We start from the raw sequence: 20,056 nt of genomic DNA, 5'->3' as shown, positions 1-20,056 counted from the left end.
GGAGAACGCATTTCAAACATTACTTTAATTTTCACTCTGTGACGAGTCATTAGGTGGAGCAGTCTGAGGATGGCTGGAGATCTGCCCCAAGCAGGTGTAGGGGCTAAGGAAAGGGCTGCAGGAAGAGTCACTTGTCTAGCAGACAAACCTTATTGTTTCTGGGACAGCTGTGTCAGAAAATTCCTCCCAAGGCAAAACAGTCCATGTCTTACAGTTGATGCCCGAGGGCCTTGCAGCACAGAGTATTTGTTAGGGTATTTAGAGTATTTATATCATTTACTGCATTTTTATGTAATACATGTATCACTAGCCACTTTAACTATACCACTTGGTTTACATACTCATCTCATATGTATATACTGTACTCGATACCATCTACTGTATCTTGCCTATGCCGCTCTGTACCATCACTCATTCATATATCTCTATGTACATATTCTTTATCCCCTTACACTTGTGTGTATAAGACAGTAGTTTTGGAATTGTTAGTTAGATTACTTGTTGGTTATTACTGCATTGTTGGAACTAGAAGCACAAGCATTTCGCTACACTCGCATTAACATCTGCTAACCATGTGTATGTGACAAATAAAATTGGATTTGATTTGATTTGAGGCAGATGTACAAAGGAATGCCGATGGATTACGTTTAAATACTATGAGGGTGATTGATTAAGCAATGTGATTCAGGTGACTGAGGTGGGCTTGTGGCTAGTGAAGATTGGATGCAGGTGTGCGAATTGGCATGGTCACAGCTCTATGTCCATATATGGAGTTCTTTGCTAATAGGCAACGGTCCAATATGGGTGTCGTTGCCCATGTATGGAGTTCATGCTCAAAATCACGGTCCAATATGAAAGTATGTGCCCATACATGGAATTCCTGCTCTAAAGCTGCATTTCAATATGGAAGACAATGCCCATATATGGCAGTTCCTGTTGTGGATTAGCTGTGTCGTCCTCCAGAAAGTGCGTTATAACCTACACATGGTGCTACTATATAGCACCCTACTTATACACACACTATAGGCCTATCATTCTTAAACTACTTGGCTCTGAGATCAAGGGGGAAGAGTGGAAAATACAGAGAAAGCTGAGGAGACAAATTGAAGCAGCTATTAGGACAGCTCAGAACACTCTAGCTATTCTAATTGTCTGGTCTAATGTGATATGCAGACAGAAGATCCTTTATTAAGTTCTGATTGTGTCATTGGAAAAGCTATTTTGGAAAATGACCTCAGAAAATAACCTTTAGATTTGGAGATGGACAAATGGTATCATTTCCCATTGGGCTATCATCATAGACAATAGTTGCAATTTCAAGAAATGTCACAATTACCATAAGGACTAGAATTTAAGTATGCACTTTCACTTCTTTCATATGCAGAAAGAATGGATTGATTGCTCTTAAAGTTCTTATTTGAATCTTATAAGTAATATAAGTTAAGTTACTCTGCATTGAGTCATAGAATGTGTGTGTAAATCTAGCTAAAATCCCACATTATGCAGATAAGTCAAATGTAAACCAAATATTGATTAAAATGCCCCAAATGATTAATACAAACGTCTATATTGCTTTGGCCAGAGTCATTTACGCCAGACACCAGGCCACTGAGTTTGGCATGATAAACTAATGAGCCATAGGGCTCTGGTCAAAAGTAGTGCACTATGTAGGGAATAGGGTCCCATTTGGGACGCACTGCAGAGGCTTCCTACTGCACACGCTCTCCAATTCCACACGCTCTCCAATTCCACATTTACGACTCAATAAACAGTATGTATTTTCTTAGTAGGTAACGTTAGTCTCATTCAGGGAAACAGAGTCTGCAGTCAAATCTCTCACATAAAAATCCAACTGAGATTTACACCGGCTCAGATATACATAGAATATCAAAGATGGGACAAGAGCAATCATGTTGGTAAAATGTTACATCGTTGATCAATAAATAATTGTCCCTCAACATACAGGATTTGCTGTGAATGTTTTGTGTATTCTCTAGTGCGTTCAGTGATAATAGTAAACAAGATATACATAACTCTGTTTGAAGTTTCTGTACTGTTGGGCTACAACTAATAGGTTATACAATATGATGGTGAGAATCCTCTCAAGATTTATAGTTAAGCAATAAGGGGGTGTGGTATATGGCCAATATACCACGGCGAAGGGCTGTTCTTAGGCATGACGCAATGCGGATATACCATGGCTGTCAGCCAGTCAGCATTCAGGACTTGAACCACCCAGTTTATAATATAACTTAGATCACATCAGTGAATGTTGGTGAAATGGCACATCATTGATCAATAAATAACGGTGCCTCAACATACGTCTTGTACACTAGTGAATTTAATTATACTATTATGATTATACCAGATATACATTTGACCTATATATACTGTTGGGGTAAAACCAATAAACAACATTTGTTGGGTGAGATTTGGTCCAGATTTGGATCGCATCAGTGAGAGGGTTAACCTATTTTTGGTTTGAGTCATTCTTTGTTCCATGTCTTGCTCCTATAATACATGGGGGGTGGGGGGTGTATTCCATGTTCAGCATGTGCTGTATAATTCATAATGATGTATGTTCTGTGGGAATAAATAGGAAATCTCATTATAAAGCCATACTTCAGATTTTTAGCCTCTGCAGGTCAGATAGGGTCAGAGTAGTGAGATTTCCTTTTGAGGCATTCCACCACATCTCATTGTTATAACCAGACTTTTCCTAGAATACCTTCACAGCCTCCAAAATGGCACCCTATCCCCTATATAGTGACCTATGGCTCTGGTCAAAAGTAGTGCACTATATAGGGTATAGGGTGCCATTTGGGGTACAGGCCTTATGAATAATAACATGATTTCTCTGAAATGGGAGAAGGCAAAGTAGGAGCACAAACTGCAGTTGCAGAGATGAATATAATACAAGCGTAAGAGCTATCAGACACAGTACATATGAGATGAGAGAGAGACAGAGAAGAGCGAGAGAGAGATGAGACCGATAGAAACCACACACCACAATAAAGTGCACTCAACCATGTCCTCGGAAAGAGAGAAAGAAGATTGGACAACCTCATCATGAATTCAGTCATAAAAAGGAGGCGTAGGAATTCTCTTCCATATGCAAAATAAAAAGTCAAGGTATTCAGAAACGACTACCTTTCTGTTTCTGACAGAAACAAAACAGGATTACTAGTAATTAGAGACCGTTTTATTTCAGATATAAAAACGACAACGGTTGATTCACAACCATTTTGCTAAGAATAATTAGAAACAGAGACTAGCGCAACAAGATCAAGACATATCCCCATATCCCGACAGACAAAGACAGATTTCATGGTCAACGTTTCTCCATTTCAACACAAGTCTCAATAAAACAATAGAATGTCTCCTTTTCTCACTTTCCTTTCATTAGTTTCTCTCTCCTAAACATAAACTACACCCCATACCATTAAAGGGACAAAACATACAAACCAATAGAGACAAAACAATACAGAACACATACACTACTGAGGAAGTATAGACTACTTCCAACTGTTGGTCATCATAGACTTTCTGACGCAACATCAGCATCGATCAACGTCTGAGGAAGGGTGTTTGACAGTTTGGGAACTAAATCCGATATGAGTATTTAAAGATTTATGTCCTGAAAGTGGCATCACATTGATTGCCAAAATGAGTAATGGTAAATGATTCATAACACCCTTCACAACATCTAAAATATTTAACATGACATATTAAAGCTAGAATCTTCAGCTAAAACAATAACAAATTGGTACCCCTCTGTTTAGTAAAAAGCCTAGAGAAATATAACCACTGTTAAATTCATAGACATAGCTATGGACATAATCAAACAAATGACAGTTTTAACCATGTTTTAAAGCTATACAGTATTTGTTTACATTTACCTTGTTTGCAAACATTGAAGCAAAAAAAGCACATATCTAGGGTTCTGAATGGGTACGACAGTTGAACTAAGCTCATGAGGCATTTATACATTATATTCCTTAAGAATCAATGGGTATGTATCATTCATTTATAAGTCAAAGAATGGACGTAACAACTCCCACTGGGCAAAAATGGATTGAATCAACGTTGTTTCCACCATCCTTTAAAATCCAAAATCTATGTGATGATGTTGAATCAATGTGGGAAACTGATTAGATTTGAAAAAAGTAATCAACGTAAGGGAATGTCGTATTTTTTTCACCCAACTTTTAACCTAAACCCAATGACACGGTGAAATGTTTTGTTGATTTCACATCGAATTGACATTAGCTGACAACTCAACCAAAATTAGATCAAAACTAGACATTGAAATAACATATGTGCCCAGTGGGTAAGGATTCTAGATTTTAAGGGATTTTGTAGTTCGACATTTGCTTTCACAGTGCCTTGGTTGAGTTACTGTTGACTGTTTCTAGGCACTTGAAGACACAAGATGAACATTCAGTCCAGTGTAACAGCCAATCACAATGACTAGATCAATAGTACTGTATAGCACTACAACCAATCATACAACAACCAAATCAATATGGAGACACTCTCAGAGACTTATACAATATATTTCTCATTAAATCCTACTGTTGGGAAAACATATAACGATGAGAAGTAGAGGTCATGTTTCTTCCCAATAAAAAATAAATACTGTAAAATAAAAATGACAACAATCGACAAAAAAGTAGGTCGGAATTGAGTCAGAAATCTCAAAAGGTATTGACCCCATGACTTCATAAACAGTCGACACAAAAAGGGGCACGTTGATTGCACTGACGAACCCGAGGCCCACTTCGAGCCGGTCAGGCACGTGCAGACGGGCAGGTGCAGTCCAGTGGCTTTTCCAGAGGCCCGTCTTCACATTCAAAATAGTTACATACACCTTGCAAGTTTGCCACTGTGTTTACTATCCCATGGACATGTAAGAACCCCCACCGCTGTCACTGCCACCACACATAGAGCACTGCTAGAGCACAGTGCTGGCTGTGTCAAAGTCCTTGCTGATCTGGGAGGATCTGGGTAGAGACTTGAGGTACTCCATGTGTCTCCTCGCGTCCTCCTGGTTGTGCCTGACATAGTAGATGACGTAGGCGATCACCATGGCGAACCAGCAGAACATGGTCACGAACATGGCCACGTCTGTGGTCTTGTGGTGGAAGTTACAGAAGTTGATGCCAGAGTCCAGGACCTGAATGACGGGCCGGCCGGCGTACTCGTCCTGGACAGAGGTGTGGCAGCTCACCTCGTTGACCGTCTCAGGGTCCAGCCTCAGCTCCCTCAGTACCTCCTGGAGGGAACACTCGCAGTGCCAGGGGTTGTTGGAGAGTCTTATACGGGCACTCAGCTTGGTGAAGGCCTCCTTGGGGACACTGCGGAGCTGGTTGTTGGAGAGGTCCAGGGAGCGGAGTCCCTCGGAGACCCCCAGGAAGGCCCCTGCGTCGATACTCTCGATGTGGTTATGCGACAGGTCCAGCTCCTTGAGGCGGCGGAGGTCCTTGAAGGCCTGGTTGGGGATGTGGCTGATCCGGTTGGACGAGAGCAGGAGGGTGACGGTGTCTTCCGGTAGGTCCGGAGGGATCTGGTCAAGGCTCCGGGAGACGCATTGCACCACCACGCCATTCCTCTCAGAGCAGTGACAGCTCTTGGGGCACGGTGTCGCCATGACAACCATGAGGGCCACCACGAGACACAACGTCCTCACGGGGGAAGTGGAGACACAGAAAGAAGAAGGGAACAGGACTTGCCAACGTGGCTGAGGAGGCCCCATTAGCTCGGCCGGTAAAAGACCTGACTATCCCTGCGGTTCCAGAGCAGGTTTCAATGACTATTGATGGTACACAGCAGCTACTCATATAAATATAATTTGATCCTGTACCAGATTAATAACCCTCTATCTTCATCCCCATATCCATCCATTAGAGTCCAGTGAAGTGACTGTAGAGTTTGACCAAAGACAGACCGGAGGAATATAACAGATGGGTTCCAACTAGACAGATGAGGAAAGGAGTGGGCATATCATTTCGATCCAGACATACTGTAGCACAAGTTTCAGGACAGCCTATCACTCAGTCCTCTGAAGGCAAGGAATCTGAAATAGAGAGAGAGAGAGAGATTAAAAGAGAGAAACAAGCCATGGCTATTTCTTTAATGATCCATTTAGTGGAAAATCGTTTTTGTTGTAACTCTGTGAAGTCCTGGGTAGATGAACATAACAAAGCATGTTTGAGCTGTAGTAGTGAGAGAAGCCAGTGTTTGAGATGTAGTAGTGAGACAAGCCAGTGTTTGAGATATAGTAGTGAGACAAGCCAGTGTTTGAGATGTAGTAGTGAGATGTAGTAGTGAGAGAAGCCAGTGTTTGAGATGTAGTAGTGAGACAAGCCAGTGTTTGAGATATAGTAGTGAGACAAGCCAGTGTTTGAGATGTAGTAGTGAGATGTAGTAGTGAGAGAAGCCAGTGTTTGAGATGTAGTAGTGAGACAAGCCAGTGTTTGAGATATAGTAGTGAGACAAGCCAGTGTTTGAGATGTAGTGAGTGAGACAAGCCAGTGTTTGAGATGTAGTAGTGAGACAAGCCAGTGTTTGAGATGTTTGAGATGTAGGCAAGCCAGTGTTTGAGATGTGAGACAAGCAAGTGTTTAAGATGTGAGACAAGCCAGTGTTTGAGATGTAGTAGTGAAACAAGCCACTGTTTGAGATGTAGTAGTGAGACAAGCCTGTGTTTGAGATGTGAGACAAGCCAGTGTTTGAGATGTAGTAGTGAGACAAGCCAGTGTTTGAGATGTGAGACAAGCCAGTGTTTGAGATGTAGTAGTGAGACAAGCCAGTGTTTGAGATGTGAGGAAAGCCAGTGTTTGAGATGTGAGGAAAGCCAGTGTTTGAGATGTGAGACAAGCCAGTGTTTGAGATGTGAGACAAGCCAGTGTTTGAGATGTGAGACAAGCCAGTGTTTGAGATGTGAGACAAGCCAGTGTTTGAGATGTAGTAGTGAGACAAGCCAGTGTTTGAGATGTGAGGAAAGCCAGTGTTTGAGATGTGAGACAAGCCAGTGTTTGAGATGTGAGACAAGCCAGTGTTTGAGATGTGAGACAAGCCAGTGTTTGAGATGTGAGACAAGCCAGTGTTTGAGATGTAGTAGTGAGACAAGCCAGTGTTTGAGATGTAGTAGTGAGACAAGCCACTGTTTGAGATGTAGTAGTGAGACAAGCCAGTGTTTGAGATGTAGTAGTGAGACAAGCCAGTGTTTGAGATGTAGTAGTGAGACAAGCCACTGTTTGAGATGTAGTAGTGAGACAAGCCAGTGTTTGAGATGTAGTAGTGAGACAAGCCAGTGTTTGAGATGTAGTAGTGAGACAAGCCAGTGTTTGAGATGTAGTAGTGAGACAAGCCAGTGTTTGAGATGTAGTAGTGAGACAAGCCAGTGTTTGAGATGTAGTAGTGAGACAAGCCAGTGTTTGAGATGTAGTAGTGAGACAAGCCAGTGTTTGAGATGTAGTAGTGAGACAAGCCACTGTTTGAGATGTAGTAGTAGGACAAGCCAGTGTTTGAGATGTAGAAGTGAAACAAGCCAGTGTTTGAGATGTAGTAGTGAGAGAAGCCAGTGTTTGAGATGTAGTAGTGAGATGTAGTAGTGAGAGAAGCCAGTGTTTGAGCTGTAGTAGTGAGATGTAGTAGTGAGATGTAGTAGTGAAAGAAGCCAGTGTTTGAGATGTAGTAGTAGGACAAGCCAGTGTTTGAGATGTAGAAGTGAAACAAGCCAGTGTTTGAGATGTAGTAGTGAGAGAAGCCAGTGTTTGAGATGTAGTAGTGAGACAAGCCAGTGTTTGAGATGTAGTAGTGAGAGAAGCCAGTGTTTGAGCTGTAGTAGTGAGATGTTGTAGTGAGATGTAGTAGTGAAAGAAGCCAGTGTTTGAGATGTAGTAGGACAAGCCAGTGTTTGAGATGTAGAAGTGAAACAAGCCAGTGTTTGAGATGTAGTAGTGAGAGAAGCCAGTGTTTGAGATGTAGTAGTGAGATGTAGTAGTGAGAGAAGCCAGCGTTTGAGATGTAGTAGTGAGACAAGCCAGTGTTTGAGATGTAGTAGTGAGACAAGCCAGTGTTTGAGATGTAGTAGTGAGACAAGCCAGTGTTTGAGATGTAGTAGTGAGACAAGCCAGTGTTTGAGATGTAGTAGTGAGAGAAGCCAGTGTTTGAGATGTAGTAGTGAGATGTAGTAGTGAGATGTAGTAGTGAAAGAAGCCAGTGTTTGAGATGTAGTAGTGAGAGAAGCCCGTGTTTGAGATGTAGTAGTGAGATGTAGTAGTGAGAGAAGCCAGTGTTTGAGCTGTAGTAGTGAGACAAGCCAGTGTTTGAGATGTAGTAGTGAGACAAGCCAGTGTTTGAGATGTAGTAGTGAGACAAGCCAGTGTTTGAGATGTAGTAGTGAGACAACCCAGTGTTTGAGATGTAGTAGTGAGCCAAGTCAGTGTTTGAGATGTAGTAGTGAGACAAGCCAGTGTTTGAGATGTAGTAGTGAGAGAAGCCCGTGTTTGAGATGTAGTAGTGAGATGTAGTAGTGAGATGTAGTAGTGAGACAAGCCAGTGTTTGAGCTGTAGTAGTGAAACAAGCCAGTGTTTGAGATGTAGTAGTGAGAGAAGCCCGTGTTTGAGATGTAGTAGTGAGACAAGTTAGTGTTTGAGATGTAGTAGTGAGACAAGCCAGTGTTTGAGCTGTAGTAGTGAGACAAGCCAGTGTTTGAGATGTAGTAGTGAGAGAAGCCAGTGTTTGAGCTGTAGTAGTGAGACAAGTTAGTGTTTGAGATGTAGTAGTGAGACAAGCCAGTGTTTGAGCTGTAGTAGTGAGACAAGCCAGTGTTTGAGCTGTAGTAGTGAGAGAAGCCAGTGTTTGAGATGTAGTAGTGAGACAAGCCAGTGCGTATATCTTCAGTAATTCCATCTGGTAGAAATCATATCTATTGATTTCTTGATGCACAAAGGTCTTCAAAAACAGTACATTGCAAAAGAATCCTTTAAAAAAAATCCTTCATCAATGACACTCTGCAAAACAAAAAATATATTTAGATTTGTTAAAAATAGGTATTGATAATGCATTAAGGGGAAACATTGTTTATCCAATTTGAGCACCAATTTTCCTAAGCTAAAAAATAACTACACGACAATGTGGTCTTTTTGAATTTGATTGATACTGTACTTGCATGGTGTGCGCCTGTTCTCCTATTTCTTACAGTGCTGAACGCAAAGAGAGTATCTCCAGTCTCCAGTCCTTTGCCCTGACAGTATAAATAGAACAGATACATTACCCTAGTAATAATAGATTGCTCTGATAGTTCCAGATGGTTACTCCCAATCCCGGACCATGGAGATTCACAGCACAAGCCTACTGTAAAACTCTCGAGGAACGTTCCCAGAATCATTGAAATCATTGAGGAATTTTTCCCTGTGATTTGTTTTCTCTTGAACACTTCAACATAGACCAAACAGAAACTGTGACTCAACATTTCCTTTCATTTGATTAATATTTGCTGACAACATTCCAGAGACAGTGACTTTTTGCACTCTCCAAATGTTTGCGCAGCATTCATTCATGTCAAAGGTGGTTTATAACCTCACAACAAGCTCAAGGGAAACCATAGCATTCAGCCAACATGTCCTGCTCTCCGTCTGCCTGTTTGAAGTCCATGAACCCTCACAGATCTACCACCACATTATTAGCTAGACACCACAGCTTCATTTAGCCACAGTTAAGCCACATGTCCGACTGAAACCAAAACATCAAACAGTATATAGCCTATGATCACCCGCGGACAGAGGGTCTGCTTTGTCTCTGTAACCCAGGGCGTCACAGAAACCTAAATGTTAGATTTATCCTTCTCGTGACATACAGTACTTCCATAGGTACAATTAGACTGCCAGCGGTCCGCAAGCAGAAAAACATAAGCAGTTTTAACAAGGCGACTCACTTTTCAGAATGCAAGAGGTCATTCAGGTGGAGAAAGTACGTTCTTATTTTTCTTTATGGATCGTCCCATGCATGGTAGAGGGTATGTTTTATTGGTGTCACTGCTAATATAGTCTAATGGTCATCATTAAGGTGGTGGTGGTGATGATGATGAAGAACCGGAGGTAGTATCATTTATTAGTTCAAGTATTATTGTTACATGCACAGGACAATGAAATCGTTAACTTGCGAGCTTAATTCCCCATCCTCAATTCAATTAATGATTTCTGTAGTCTAAAAAGTAATAGGAATGTACTTTTTTAACGACCTAAAAAGACGTAGAAAAATATCAAAACATACTAATCTTCAATAATATCCACCTTTTGTAAATAATATCGACCTTTTATAAATCAACTGTCCATAGCACTACTTACCTTGTCTTTTTCTCCCGACTTGTTTTCAGAATGAGAGTATGGTCCAGTCAGGTCTATACGGTTGCTCCATCGACGTAAAGTAAAATGCAAACCAACAAACGAATCAGTATGGAGTAGAGAGTGACAGAACATGAGTGGAGAGTGACCGGACATAGAATGAGCGCAGTAGGTATTACTCACCTCGCCAGCGCACCGCCTCCACTTGTTGCTGTCATAATAAAAGGTACTTTAAAGTTACATCTCCTCTACGCTACACTGTATGTGTGTACCGGTTGCCTCGAGACTTCCGAACCTCGTTCAGTTTGCGCGCGCACCTATTGGACAGTTTGGATCCATTCGGGACCTCATCCACTTGCTTTCTTTGCGTTATATTGAGGTGTCTCTCCCAGTTCATCGTAAATCATCCCTGCAATATTTTTGAATGCTTTTGCAAATGTGTGACACAACTGTGGGAAACACTGGAGTCGATATGGGCCAGCATCCTAGTTGAACGCTTTCGACACCTTGTAGAGTCCATTCCCTTACGAATTGAGTCTGTTCTGAGGGCAAAAGGGGGTTCAACTCAATATTAGGAAGGTGTTCCTAATGCTTAGTACACTCAGTGCATATGGAACGCATTGCTTAGAGCCACCCCATTCAGAAATATCCAATGAATGTGAGGACTTTCAACGTGAAGTCTGCATAGACATTCAACCATAGGGAGATGTCAAGCACATCACTCTGTTAAATATGGATTTGCTTGAAATAAATCACTCAGTAGTCACCTCCTGGAGGCGATTGCAAGTGCTGTCCATCTTGAGGACTGAAATGAGAGGACTGTCTAGAAAGCCACAATTTCCTCAATTCAATTCAATTGAAACCATAAAAAATTGCAACATCCGATCTAGTTCATCGTTGCAGATAATAGAACCTGTCTCACGAGATCAACAGAAATTGTCATTCTCCCTGAGAGCCTACTTCTATAGACGGATCACCACAACACAGATGCCAGTTTCACTACAGGCAGTGGAGTTGTCTTTACTCAGTCTTGTTCTGCCAACCAATTATCAATGTTTTTGCCCACGAGGCAGAGCTGCCCTCAGAACAAGATTAAAGAAGGTAAACTCCAATTGGCTAGAAGGACTTTACTTCTATGAACTCTTACTTTAGCCACCAAAACTAAGTTACAGCACTATGGCTGCTACCACTGTCGACTGCAGCTTGCTGTCACTCCTCTCCTCAGCCTCCTCAGTCACCCCTAGCTGATTGTTTGTGCCCTGTGCCACCAGGTGTCATCCCTCATATCCCAGACTAGTTCTTCTCGCTGACTGAAGGGTTCCACACCCAGGGTGTCACATCCACAATGACTGAGGGTCTGAGAATGTATATTTTCTCTCTCTCTCTCTCTCTCTCTCTCTCTCTCTCTCTCTCTCTCTCTCTCTCTCTCTCTCTCTCTCTCTCTCTCTCTCTCTCTCTCTCTCTCTCTCTCTCTCTCTCTCTCTCTCTCTCTCTCTCTCTCTCTCTCTCTCTCTCTCTCTCTCTCTCTCTCTCTCTCTCTCTCTCTCTCTCTCTCTCTCTCTCTCTCTCTCTCTCTCTCTCTCTCTCTCTCTCTCTCTCTCTCTCTCTCTCTCTCTCTCTCTCTCTCTCTCTCTCTCTCTCTCTCTCTCTCTCTCTCTCTCTCTCTCTCTCTCTCTCTCTCTCTCTCTCTCTCTCTCTCTCTCTCTCTCTCTCTCTCTCTCTCTCTCTCTCTCTCTCTCTCTCTCTCTCTCTCTCTCTCTCTCTCTCTCTCTCTCTCTCTCTCTCTCTCTCTCTCTCTCTCTCTCTCTCTCTCTCTCTCTCTCTCTCTCTCTCTCTCTCTCTCTCACTCACTCTCTCACTCTCTCTCATCTCTCACTCTCTCACTCTCTCAAGATGCCAGGACACTCACACATGTCTGGTTGGTGATATGGCACATGACCATAGCTGGAACTGATTACATATCTGTAATTACAGTTTTTCTCAATTGCTAAAACACAATTTCTGAAACCTTGCTCCATTTCCTGAAAACATTAAACACAAAACCTCATCTTCAAGCACTATTTACATAACCTCTGACTCCTCTTGCAAAATGAAACATTCGCCTCAAAAGTTTTACCTGTGTTCAAAATCAAACACTGCTCTCAAATCATAAACAAAGTGATCAAAATGATATACACTCTCAAGCAGTCAGTAAACAATACACTGAAAATTAGAAAACACATTGTTCAAAACATACAATCCTCAGGGAGAAGTACATTTTTAATCTAAAAAAATATACATCTTTTTCCGTCATTGTCTTCTGATGGACGAAAACATGTTCTATCATAGTAGCTCAAAATCTATCAGAAATTACTCCTCTGCTTTGCTCTTTGCAATTTTGTTTTTTGTTCTTCCTCCTCCTTGTAGCCCTATTTTTACAGTACTGTACCCTGCATCTCACAAACTTGTCCTTTGTCTCTGTGATACTGTAATTATTGTTATTTGTTGATATGAACCTGCAACCAGTCAAAATCTATTGAGCAGTCAGTACTGTTAATAAATGGAAAGCACAATGTTCAGGGCCATACAATTTGTCCATTGTACAGTATACAGCCTACAATGCACTGTACTTCAGTATCCATTCTCAGACTTTCTCCTTCCCACCTTCAACAACCTGTTTGCACTCTGAACTGGCTTATATTGGTTGTGTCGCATCATTTGAAACAGGTTAAATCCATTTTGAGTGGTTGTGTTCAATCAATGACATATGTTCTCTATTTGTATTTGATTGTTACCACTTGTGTTTGCCAGTATGGATGACATGTGCATTAGAGTGCAGAATGTGTTTTGAGAATGAGAATGTGTTTAGAGTTTTGCTGAAAAGTCTAAGTGAGATCTGCAAATTGTGTTTTACCATGTGAAATGGTTTATGGTATTGACAACAGACTGCATAATTAGCTAAATGAGTCCAGGCAACTGAGAACTTAGTTCAGCCAATGGGTTTTAGTGTTTTAGCAATTGAGAAAAACTGTAAATGGAGCCTTAGTGTTGAGGAGGGTGAGGAATGAAATCACTGAGAGGAAATCAAAATGTACAAGGCAAGATATCCAATAATGTCAAATTCTGCAATTTAAACAAGATTGGCAGACCCTTATTCTATTACAGGGCCTTGGGACTTCATCAAAATTCTTCAGCGAATTTGAATGGATTAAACCTTTTTTCCCCTTAAGGGTTTGGATAGATTTATGGCTGGTTGTAATGATATTAGACTTGGTGGAAGCTGGCTCTTTAAACATGTTGAGTTATTATGCCAGACATCAATAATAATTAGATTACTTTAAAAAGACCGTACTTCACCTTTGTCCCAGCTGGCCCCTTTGGCTGATGGATATTGATGAGAATCCATGACTTGGGAGAAAGAGACCCACTCATGATATTATAGAACGTGTTGTACGGGTGTTTTTACTATCATAAAGACACTATTTTAATGTTCAAACTCTCTTCTGATATTTTACAGCCTATTATCAAATGGAAATGTATTAAAAATAGACTGAGACTGAAAATGTTGACCGTATAGGCATTGTGATATACCAACCTACAGCCCCAACTAAGAATTTGTTGAGGACTTCTAAGACTTGTCCCTATGCATTGGACTTATCTCCTGGTAGAGTGCTTGTGGTACAAACAACGTTCTATTTAATGTGATGGAATATAATACTTCAGCCACAGAGTCTAGAACAGAGGAGGGAGGGAGAGAGAGACAGGTTGATAACAGCTGCTAAAAACACATGAGTGTCACAGCCCTCTGTTTGATTTCTTTAGATTCAGTTTAGCAATCATTCTCTCCCTCTCCCTCACTCACTCTTCCTCTCTCACTCTATAACAGCCTTAGGAACCTAAGGAGCACACCTTAAATATGAAACACACATCAGATCAGTCGAGCTGCTCAGTGGCGACCCGTCATTCAGGGCAGGTGAGCCCCACCTGTTTAGCGTTGACATGAATTAATGTCACATATACTTTTGCAAGCAATGTAAAAAAAAAAAAAAATATTGAGTTAATAAAGCCACATACAAACATGGTTACTTTCCTGAGTAAGGCAGCTCCAAAACATAGGTGTTTCAGCCTAGCTCGGTGCTTTCTGTGGTGGAGGGGCAGCCGGTGGAATATACAGACGTAGGCGTGATTGGCTCAGTGTTCTGTCACTCATGGGGGCACTACATCGCCGCAGAATCTATAGGGAGAGCTAGGCATGTAACGGTTTTCTTGTGTCGAAGGAGAGGAGGACCAAAACGCAGCGTGGTTATTATTCATGGTTCTTTAATAAAGAAACTATACATGAATAGACTAACAAAACAAGAAATGTGGGGAAAAACCAAAACAGCCCTATCGGGTGCAAACACAGAGACAGGAACAATCACCCACAAAACCCAACACCAAACAGGCTACCTAAATATGGTTCCTAATCAGAGACAATGACTAACACCTGCCTCTGATTGAGAACCATATCAGGCCAAACACAGAAACAGACAAACTAGACACACAACATAGAATGCCCACTCAGATCACACCCTGACCAAACAAAACATAGAAACATACAAAGTAAACTATGGGCAGTTCAAGCCCCCTTGGAGTTACATTAGAAGTGCCCATCCGAGGCGGTTCAAGGTAATTCGCCACAGATAAAATGACGTCAAATCACATTATATCTACCGTAGCTTTGATTGGACTGATCATGTTACTTTTAAAATCTTAGCTAGCAAGCTAGACAAGCGGTCGACGTCATGAATCATGTCGACAATCTACTGGTAAATCCTTATCAATCCTTGTCATATGAAGATGAATTATAGATAAAAAGGTATCAGTGCTCATCGGCCATTGGACATTGTCGTGTCTTTGCCTATGCCGGATTAAGTGAAATGACATGTTCGATAAAATAATTTCTCCGTAATTAATATCACCTGATTGAGCTAATCATGTAAATGTAATTAACTAGAGAGTCGGGCACCACGAAATAATATTTATAGAGCTGTTATCTTCCGAATAAACTCTTAAAGACCTAGTAATATTTTACATCCATAGCAGTCAACATTAATCTTAATTGGGTTTAATTATTTATTTACTAAATACCTAGGTGGTATCACTTCTGTAGTGAATAAGAGTTCAAAAGTTCATACCATTCGCAACCAAAGCTCATGCTGATGTTGGCTTCGTTCTGTAGTTATCTGAACCATTCTGACATAGGACCGTCGTCCTCATATCCTCGGGAACAGGAAGTTCTATTGTCGTCAAGGCTTTATATAGGAAGGGAGAAGAGGGCGTGTTTGAAAAGTTTTATAGCCCATGTGCCTTTATAGCCCATGTCCACTGGCTATCTGGTAAACAGGCTACACTCTAGGCAGTCTCTTCTGCTGATGTGTGTGGGTCTGGTAGTGGTACTTTCTCTTTTCCATTCTTTTCCTTTTGGCATGGTTAATACCTGCCTGGCGCCTGAACAAAATCTTTCTTTACCCCTCTCTAATAAATACCGCTACATCTTCACAGAGGCAGGCAACTGAGTGAGCAGCCCTAACTTGTGAAAACCCACATCTCACATTTTAGAAGCTAAAATCACATTTCATCCCGTCACAAATAATTTCATATTCAAACATTTAAATTGAACAACAATTCCATGTGAATCCGATAACTCTGATGTGTAGACTTTCCACTGTAGAGTTTATGTCAACTTATCATTGATGAGACATTCCGCATATGTTCAATTGTTTGGATTACCATAATAAAGTTAATTTCCCCCCACATTCTGATGTTCCCAGAATCTCTATGTTAACCAAGTTTAAAAAAAATGTAACCTCAGTAGGGTAGAGAGAGGAAAAAGGGGAAGAGGTATTTATGACTGTCATAAACCTATTCCCCAGGCCAACGTCATGACAACATAAACATTACACAACAAGTTGGAAATCGCAAATTCAAAAATGACTGGTTTGGAAGGAATCAGGGGCTAACTGCAAGCGTTGCAAAGCAATCACTATTTTGCTTTCCCTGCCTGCTCTTCGGTGGAGAGGGTGTGTGGTCCAAGTCTGGGTTTAAGGATTTAAAACACCTGTCTGAAATGGTATCTTTTTTAAGCTTAAAAAGATAAACATTCACTCACAATAACATGGTCCAGAAAAGCTTGAATACATTGAACATGCTGTCAATCCAGCATGACTTCTGCCTTGTTCAAAACAACTGGAAACTCGTAACTGGGAAATCTCAGACTTCAGTGAGTTCAAGACAACTGGGAACTCTGAAATAAAATTACCTCAGATTGGGAAAATAAGTTTTGAATGGTCATCCAACTGGGATTTCCAAGTGGAGAACTCAGGCCTCTTTCTAGAGCTCCTACCTGAAGATCACTGAAGTCATGATTAAACTTTTTCTTCAAGTTCCCAGTTGTATTGAAAGGATATTTGATGACAAAATTTTCCCACAAGAAGGACCACCAATCCACCTTCCTGTTCAAGTGAGCACAGCACAACAATGGTGAGTCCAAAAATGTCTTGTATGCTGCTGCATAAATTAGCTCATGTGCTTTTCTTCACGAGGAGGGGATACTATATAATGTTGTTGGGTCTGTAACAATGTGACAGTTTCTTCTTATTCAAATGTTTGTTTTAAATAAGAAATTCAGTACTAGGTCCATGTAATTCCAGTTGATATGATGAGGGTTGTTTTGTTTGCGCAATGCGCAGTCTGTGAGTCGCTATATTGTCTTGAAAAGTGGATCCTCGTGATTGTATTTTCCTTCCTTTTTAGACCACATAAGCCTAATACAATACTTCAAATAGACTAACCACCTCTCTCTCTCTCTCTCTCTCGCTCTCTCTTGCAGTTTATGCTGGGAGTTTTTTGGAGTTTGAGTGTTTGGTGTGGAGGGCTATATCCTAACTAACTTTCTTGATTCTTTTCTTTACATGTTGTTTTCTATGGTGGAGGGTTAATGCAATATTTGTTTTAGTGGTATCCACAGTTTTTTCAAAGTTAGGGTGGAAGAGGACAGAGTAACTTTCCTGGGGTTTGGAAGGTGTGGTGTGCACGATGGCTTCTCAGCCTAGTGCGGAGGAAACGCTGTCGGTACGGCATGGATTCAGATGTGTTCCTGAGAATGGAGTTAAGGTGGAGGAGGTTCTGCTCGCGGTCGGTGAACAGGTAGGAGCTGAATTTATACATTCTGCTTCTAGAATGAACAAAGCTGTGGTTGTGTTCATGACAAGGGCTAATTTGCTTGGTAGGCTAATTGCTAGCGGAATATTTGTAAGGGATGTGTTGGTGTCAATTTCACCTCTCTCTACCCCTTTGACAAGAGTGGTAGTTGCAAATTTGACTCCGTTTATTACGGATGACCAAATCAGGAAAGAGCTGAGTCGTTTTGGTAAGTTTGCTAGCGGTTTTCGTGTACTGTCAGCAGGCTTTCAGGCAGATGCCGTTAAGCATGTTGTTTCGTTCCGGAGGCAAGTGTTTATGTTTCTGAACAACAATGAGCAACAACTAAATGTGCATTTTAAATTTAGGCACGGGGAGGGGCTCTATGCAGGATTTGCCAGCACAGATAGTCTACGGTGTTTTGAGTGTGGGGATTTTGGGCATAAGAGCTTTGTGTGCCCACATAAAGCCAGTAGACAAGGTGAGGGTACAAGCGCCAGTGGGGGAAATCAAGGTCAAAGTGCAGGGGGTAAGGAGATGCAGACAGCAGAAGCTGGGCCTAGTCATTCCAGGGAAGGTGATGTAGATGAGGCTGGGTCTAGTCAGGCTATGGATGGTGGTGTAGCGGAGGCTGGGTCTAGTCAGGCTAGAGATGGTGGTGTAGATGAGGCTGGGCCTAGTCAGGCTAGAGATGGTGGTGTAGATGAGGCTGGGCCTAGTCAGGGTAGAGATGGTGGTGTAGATGTGGCTGGGCCTAGTCAGGCTAGAGATGGTGGGGTAGCTGAGGCTGGGTCTAGTCAGGCTATGGAAGGTGGTGTAGATGAGGCTGGGCCTAGTCAGGCTAGAGATGTTGGGGTAGCTGAGGCTGGGTCTAGTCATGACAGGGAAGGTGGGGTAGCTGAGGCTGGGCCTAGTCATGCCAGGGAAGGTGGTGTAGATGAGGCTGGGCCTAGTCAGGCTAGAGATGTTGGGGTAGCTGAGGCTGGGTCTAGTCAGGCTATGGATGGTGGTGTAGCGGAGGCTGGGTCTAGTCAGGCTAGAGATGGTGGGATAGCTGAGACTGGGCCGAGTCATGCTATGGAGGGTGGTGTAGATGATGCTGGGTCTAGTCAGGTTATTCTAGTGGGTTAGGAGTGTATAGTGGGGAAGTGTAATAGACTAGGGGGGAGGAGGAGGGTGTCAAGCAGAAAAGGAAAAAGGGTGTGGACAAAGGCACCATGGAAATTTTCCCTGTTGCTGTGGGTGATGCCCTGACCAGAGATGAAGGGCAGGTGGTCAGGGTGGCAGATAGAGATGAGGAGGAAAGTGAGTCTGAGGAAGAGGATGAGGAGTTATTTTTTTCAGACTCCTCTTCATTGGGCCCGGAGCTGATAGCCAGTCAAGGAGAGGGGTCTAAGTACACGTTGAGAGAATTGACACGATTCCTGAATGAGACTAAGGGGAAAAAGTTAATCTTGAGGCTTTTTTTTCTGATCCTAGGAAGTTTGTAAGATCAGTACAACACACTATGAAAAATGAGGGGCATGGTGTCCTCTCACCCAGGAAACGGTTTAGGTTGAGGAAGTGGGTCACAACAGTGCATAAAGGTTTACCCTCGGACACTGTTTAGATGTATATTTTCTTTCTGACACTGGGGCTTTTTGAGCTTTGCTATTGGTCTCTTTCTCTGCTGGATTTTCTCCCACTTCTAATGGAGACTCTTTGGGTAGGTTCACTCAATATAAATGGCGCCAGAGATGCGGGAAAGAGGAGTGTGTTGGGTGAATATGTATAACAAAAAAAGTACAGGTGTTGTTTCTGCAGGAGACGCATAGTGATGTGTTGAATGAAGTCGATTGGGGGCTCTGGTGGAAAGGGGCAGGTGTGTTGATCCATGGGACAAATCTTAGTGCAGGAGTGGCAGTCCTTTTTGCACCGGGGCTGTCTGTGTGTTGAGCCATGGGACAAACCTTAGTGCAGGAGTGGCAGTCCGTTTTGCACCGGGGCTGTCTGTGTGTTGAGCCATGGGACAAATCTTAGTGCAGGAGTGGCAGTCCTTTTTGCACCGGGGCTGTCTGTGTGTTGAGCCATGGGACAAATCTTAGTGCAGGAGTGGCAGTTCCGTTTTGAGCCATGGGACAAATCTTAGCACCGGGGCTGTCTGTGTGTTGAGCCATGGGACAAATCTTAGTGCAGGAGGAGTGGCAGTCCTTTTTGCACCGGGGCTGTCTGTGTGTTGAGCCATGGGACAAATCTTAGTGCAGGAGTGGCAGTCCTTTTTGCACCGGGGCTGTCTGTGTGTTGAGCCATGGGACAAATCTTAGTGCAGGAGTGGCAGTCCTTTTTGCACCGGGGCTGTCTGTGTGTTGAGCCATGGGACAAATCTTAGTGCAGGAGTGGCAGTCCTTTTTGCACCGGGGCTGTCTGTGTGTTGAGCCATGGGACAGATCTTAGTGCAGGGGCTGTCTGTGTGTTGAGCCATGGGACAGCATCTTAGTGCAGGAGTGGCAGTCCTTTTTGCACCGGGGCTGTCTGTGTGTTGAGCCATGGGACAGATCTTAGT

At 42.4% G+C, this 20,056-nt stretch overlaps 1 protein-coding gene across 2 annotated transcripts; it reads right to left on the bottom strand.

Moving 5' to 3' along the window:
* Window positions 1-4,263: 4,263 nt before the first annotated feature.
* Window positions 4,264-10,667, bottom strand: LOC112255085 (leucine-rich repeat-containing protein 3-like). 2 transcript variants are annotated; one of them, XM_024428145.2, is made up of 2 exons: window positions 10,357-10,667; window positions 4,264-6,076 (listed from the first exon to the last, which is right to left on the bottom strand). In XM_024428145.2, exon 2 carries the CDS (start codon window positions 5,753-5,755, stop codon window positions 4,955-4,957), a length of 801 nt encoding a protein of 266 aa, XP_024283913.2. In that variant the 5' UTR covers window positions 5,756-6,076; window positions 10,357-10,667; the 3' UTR covers window positions 4,264-4,954. The 2 variants fall into 2 exon arrangements, with proteins under 2 accessions (XP_024283913.2, XP_042170406.1); XM_042314472.1 differs by lacking the exon at window positions 10,357-10,667 and adding an exon at window positions 9,945-10,025.
* Between the last annotated feature and the right edge of the window lie 9,389 nt (window positions 10,668-20,056).

The sequence above is a fragment of the Oncorhynchus tshawytscha genome, unplaced genomic scaffold, assembly GCF_018296145.1.
Source record: "Oncorhynchus tshawytscha isolate Ot180627B unplaced genomic scaffold, Otsh_v2.0 Un_contig_4835_pilon_pilon, whole genome shotgun sequence".
Taxonomy (NCBI): Eukaryota; Metazoa; Chordata; class Actinopteri; order Salmoniformes; family Salmonidae; genus Oncorhynchus; species Oncorhynchus tshawytscha.
This window is presented reverse-complemented; position numbering and strand designations above follow the sequence as displayed.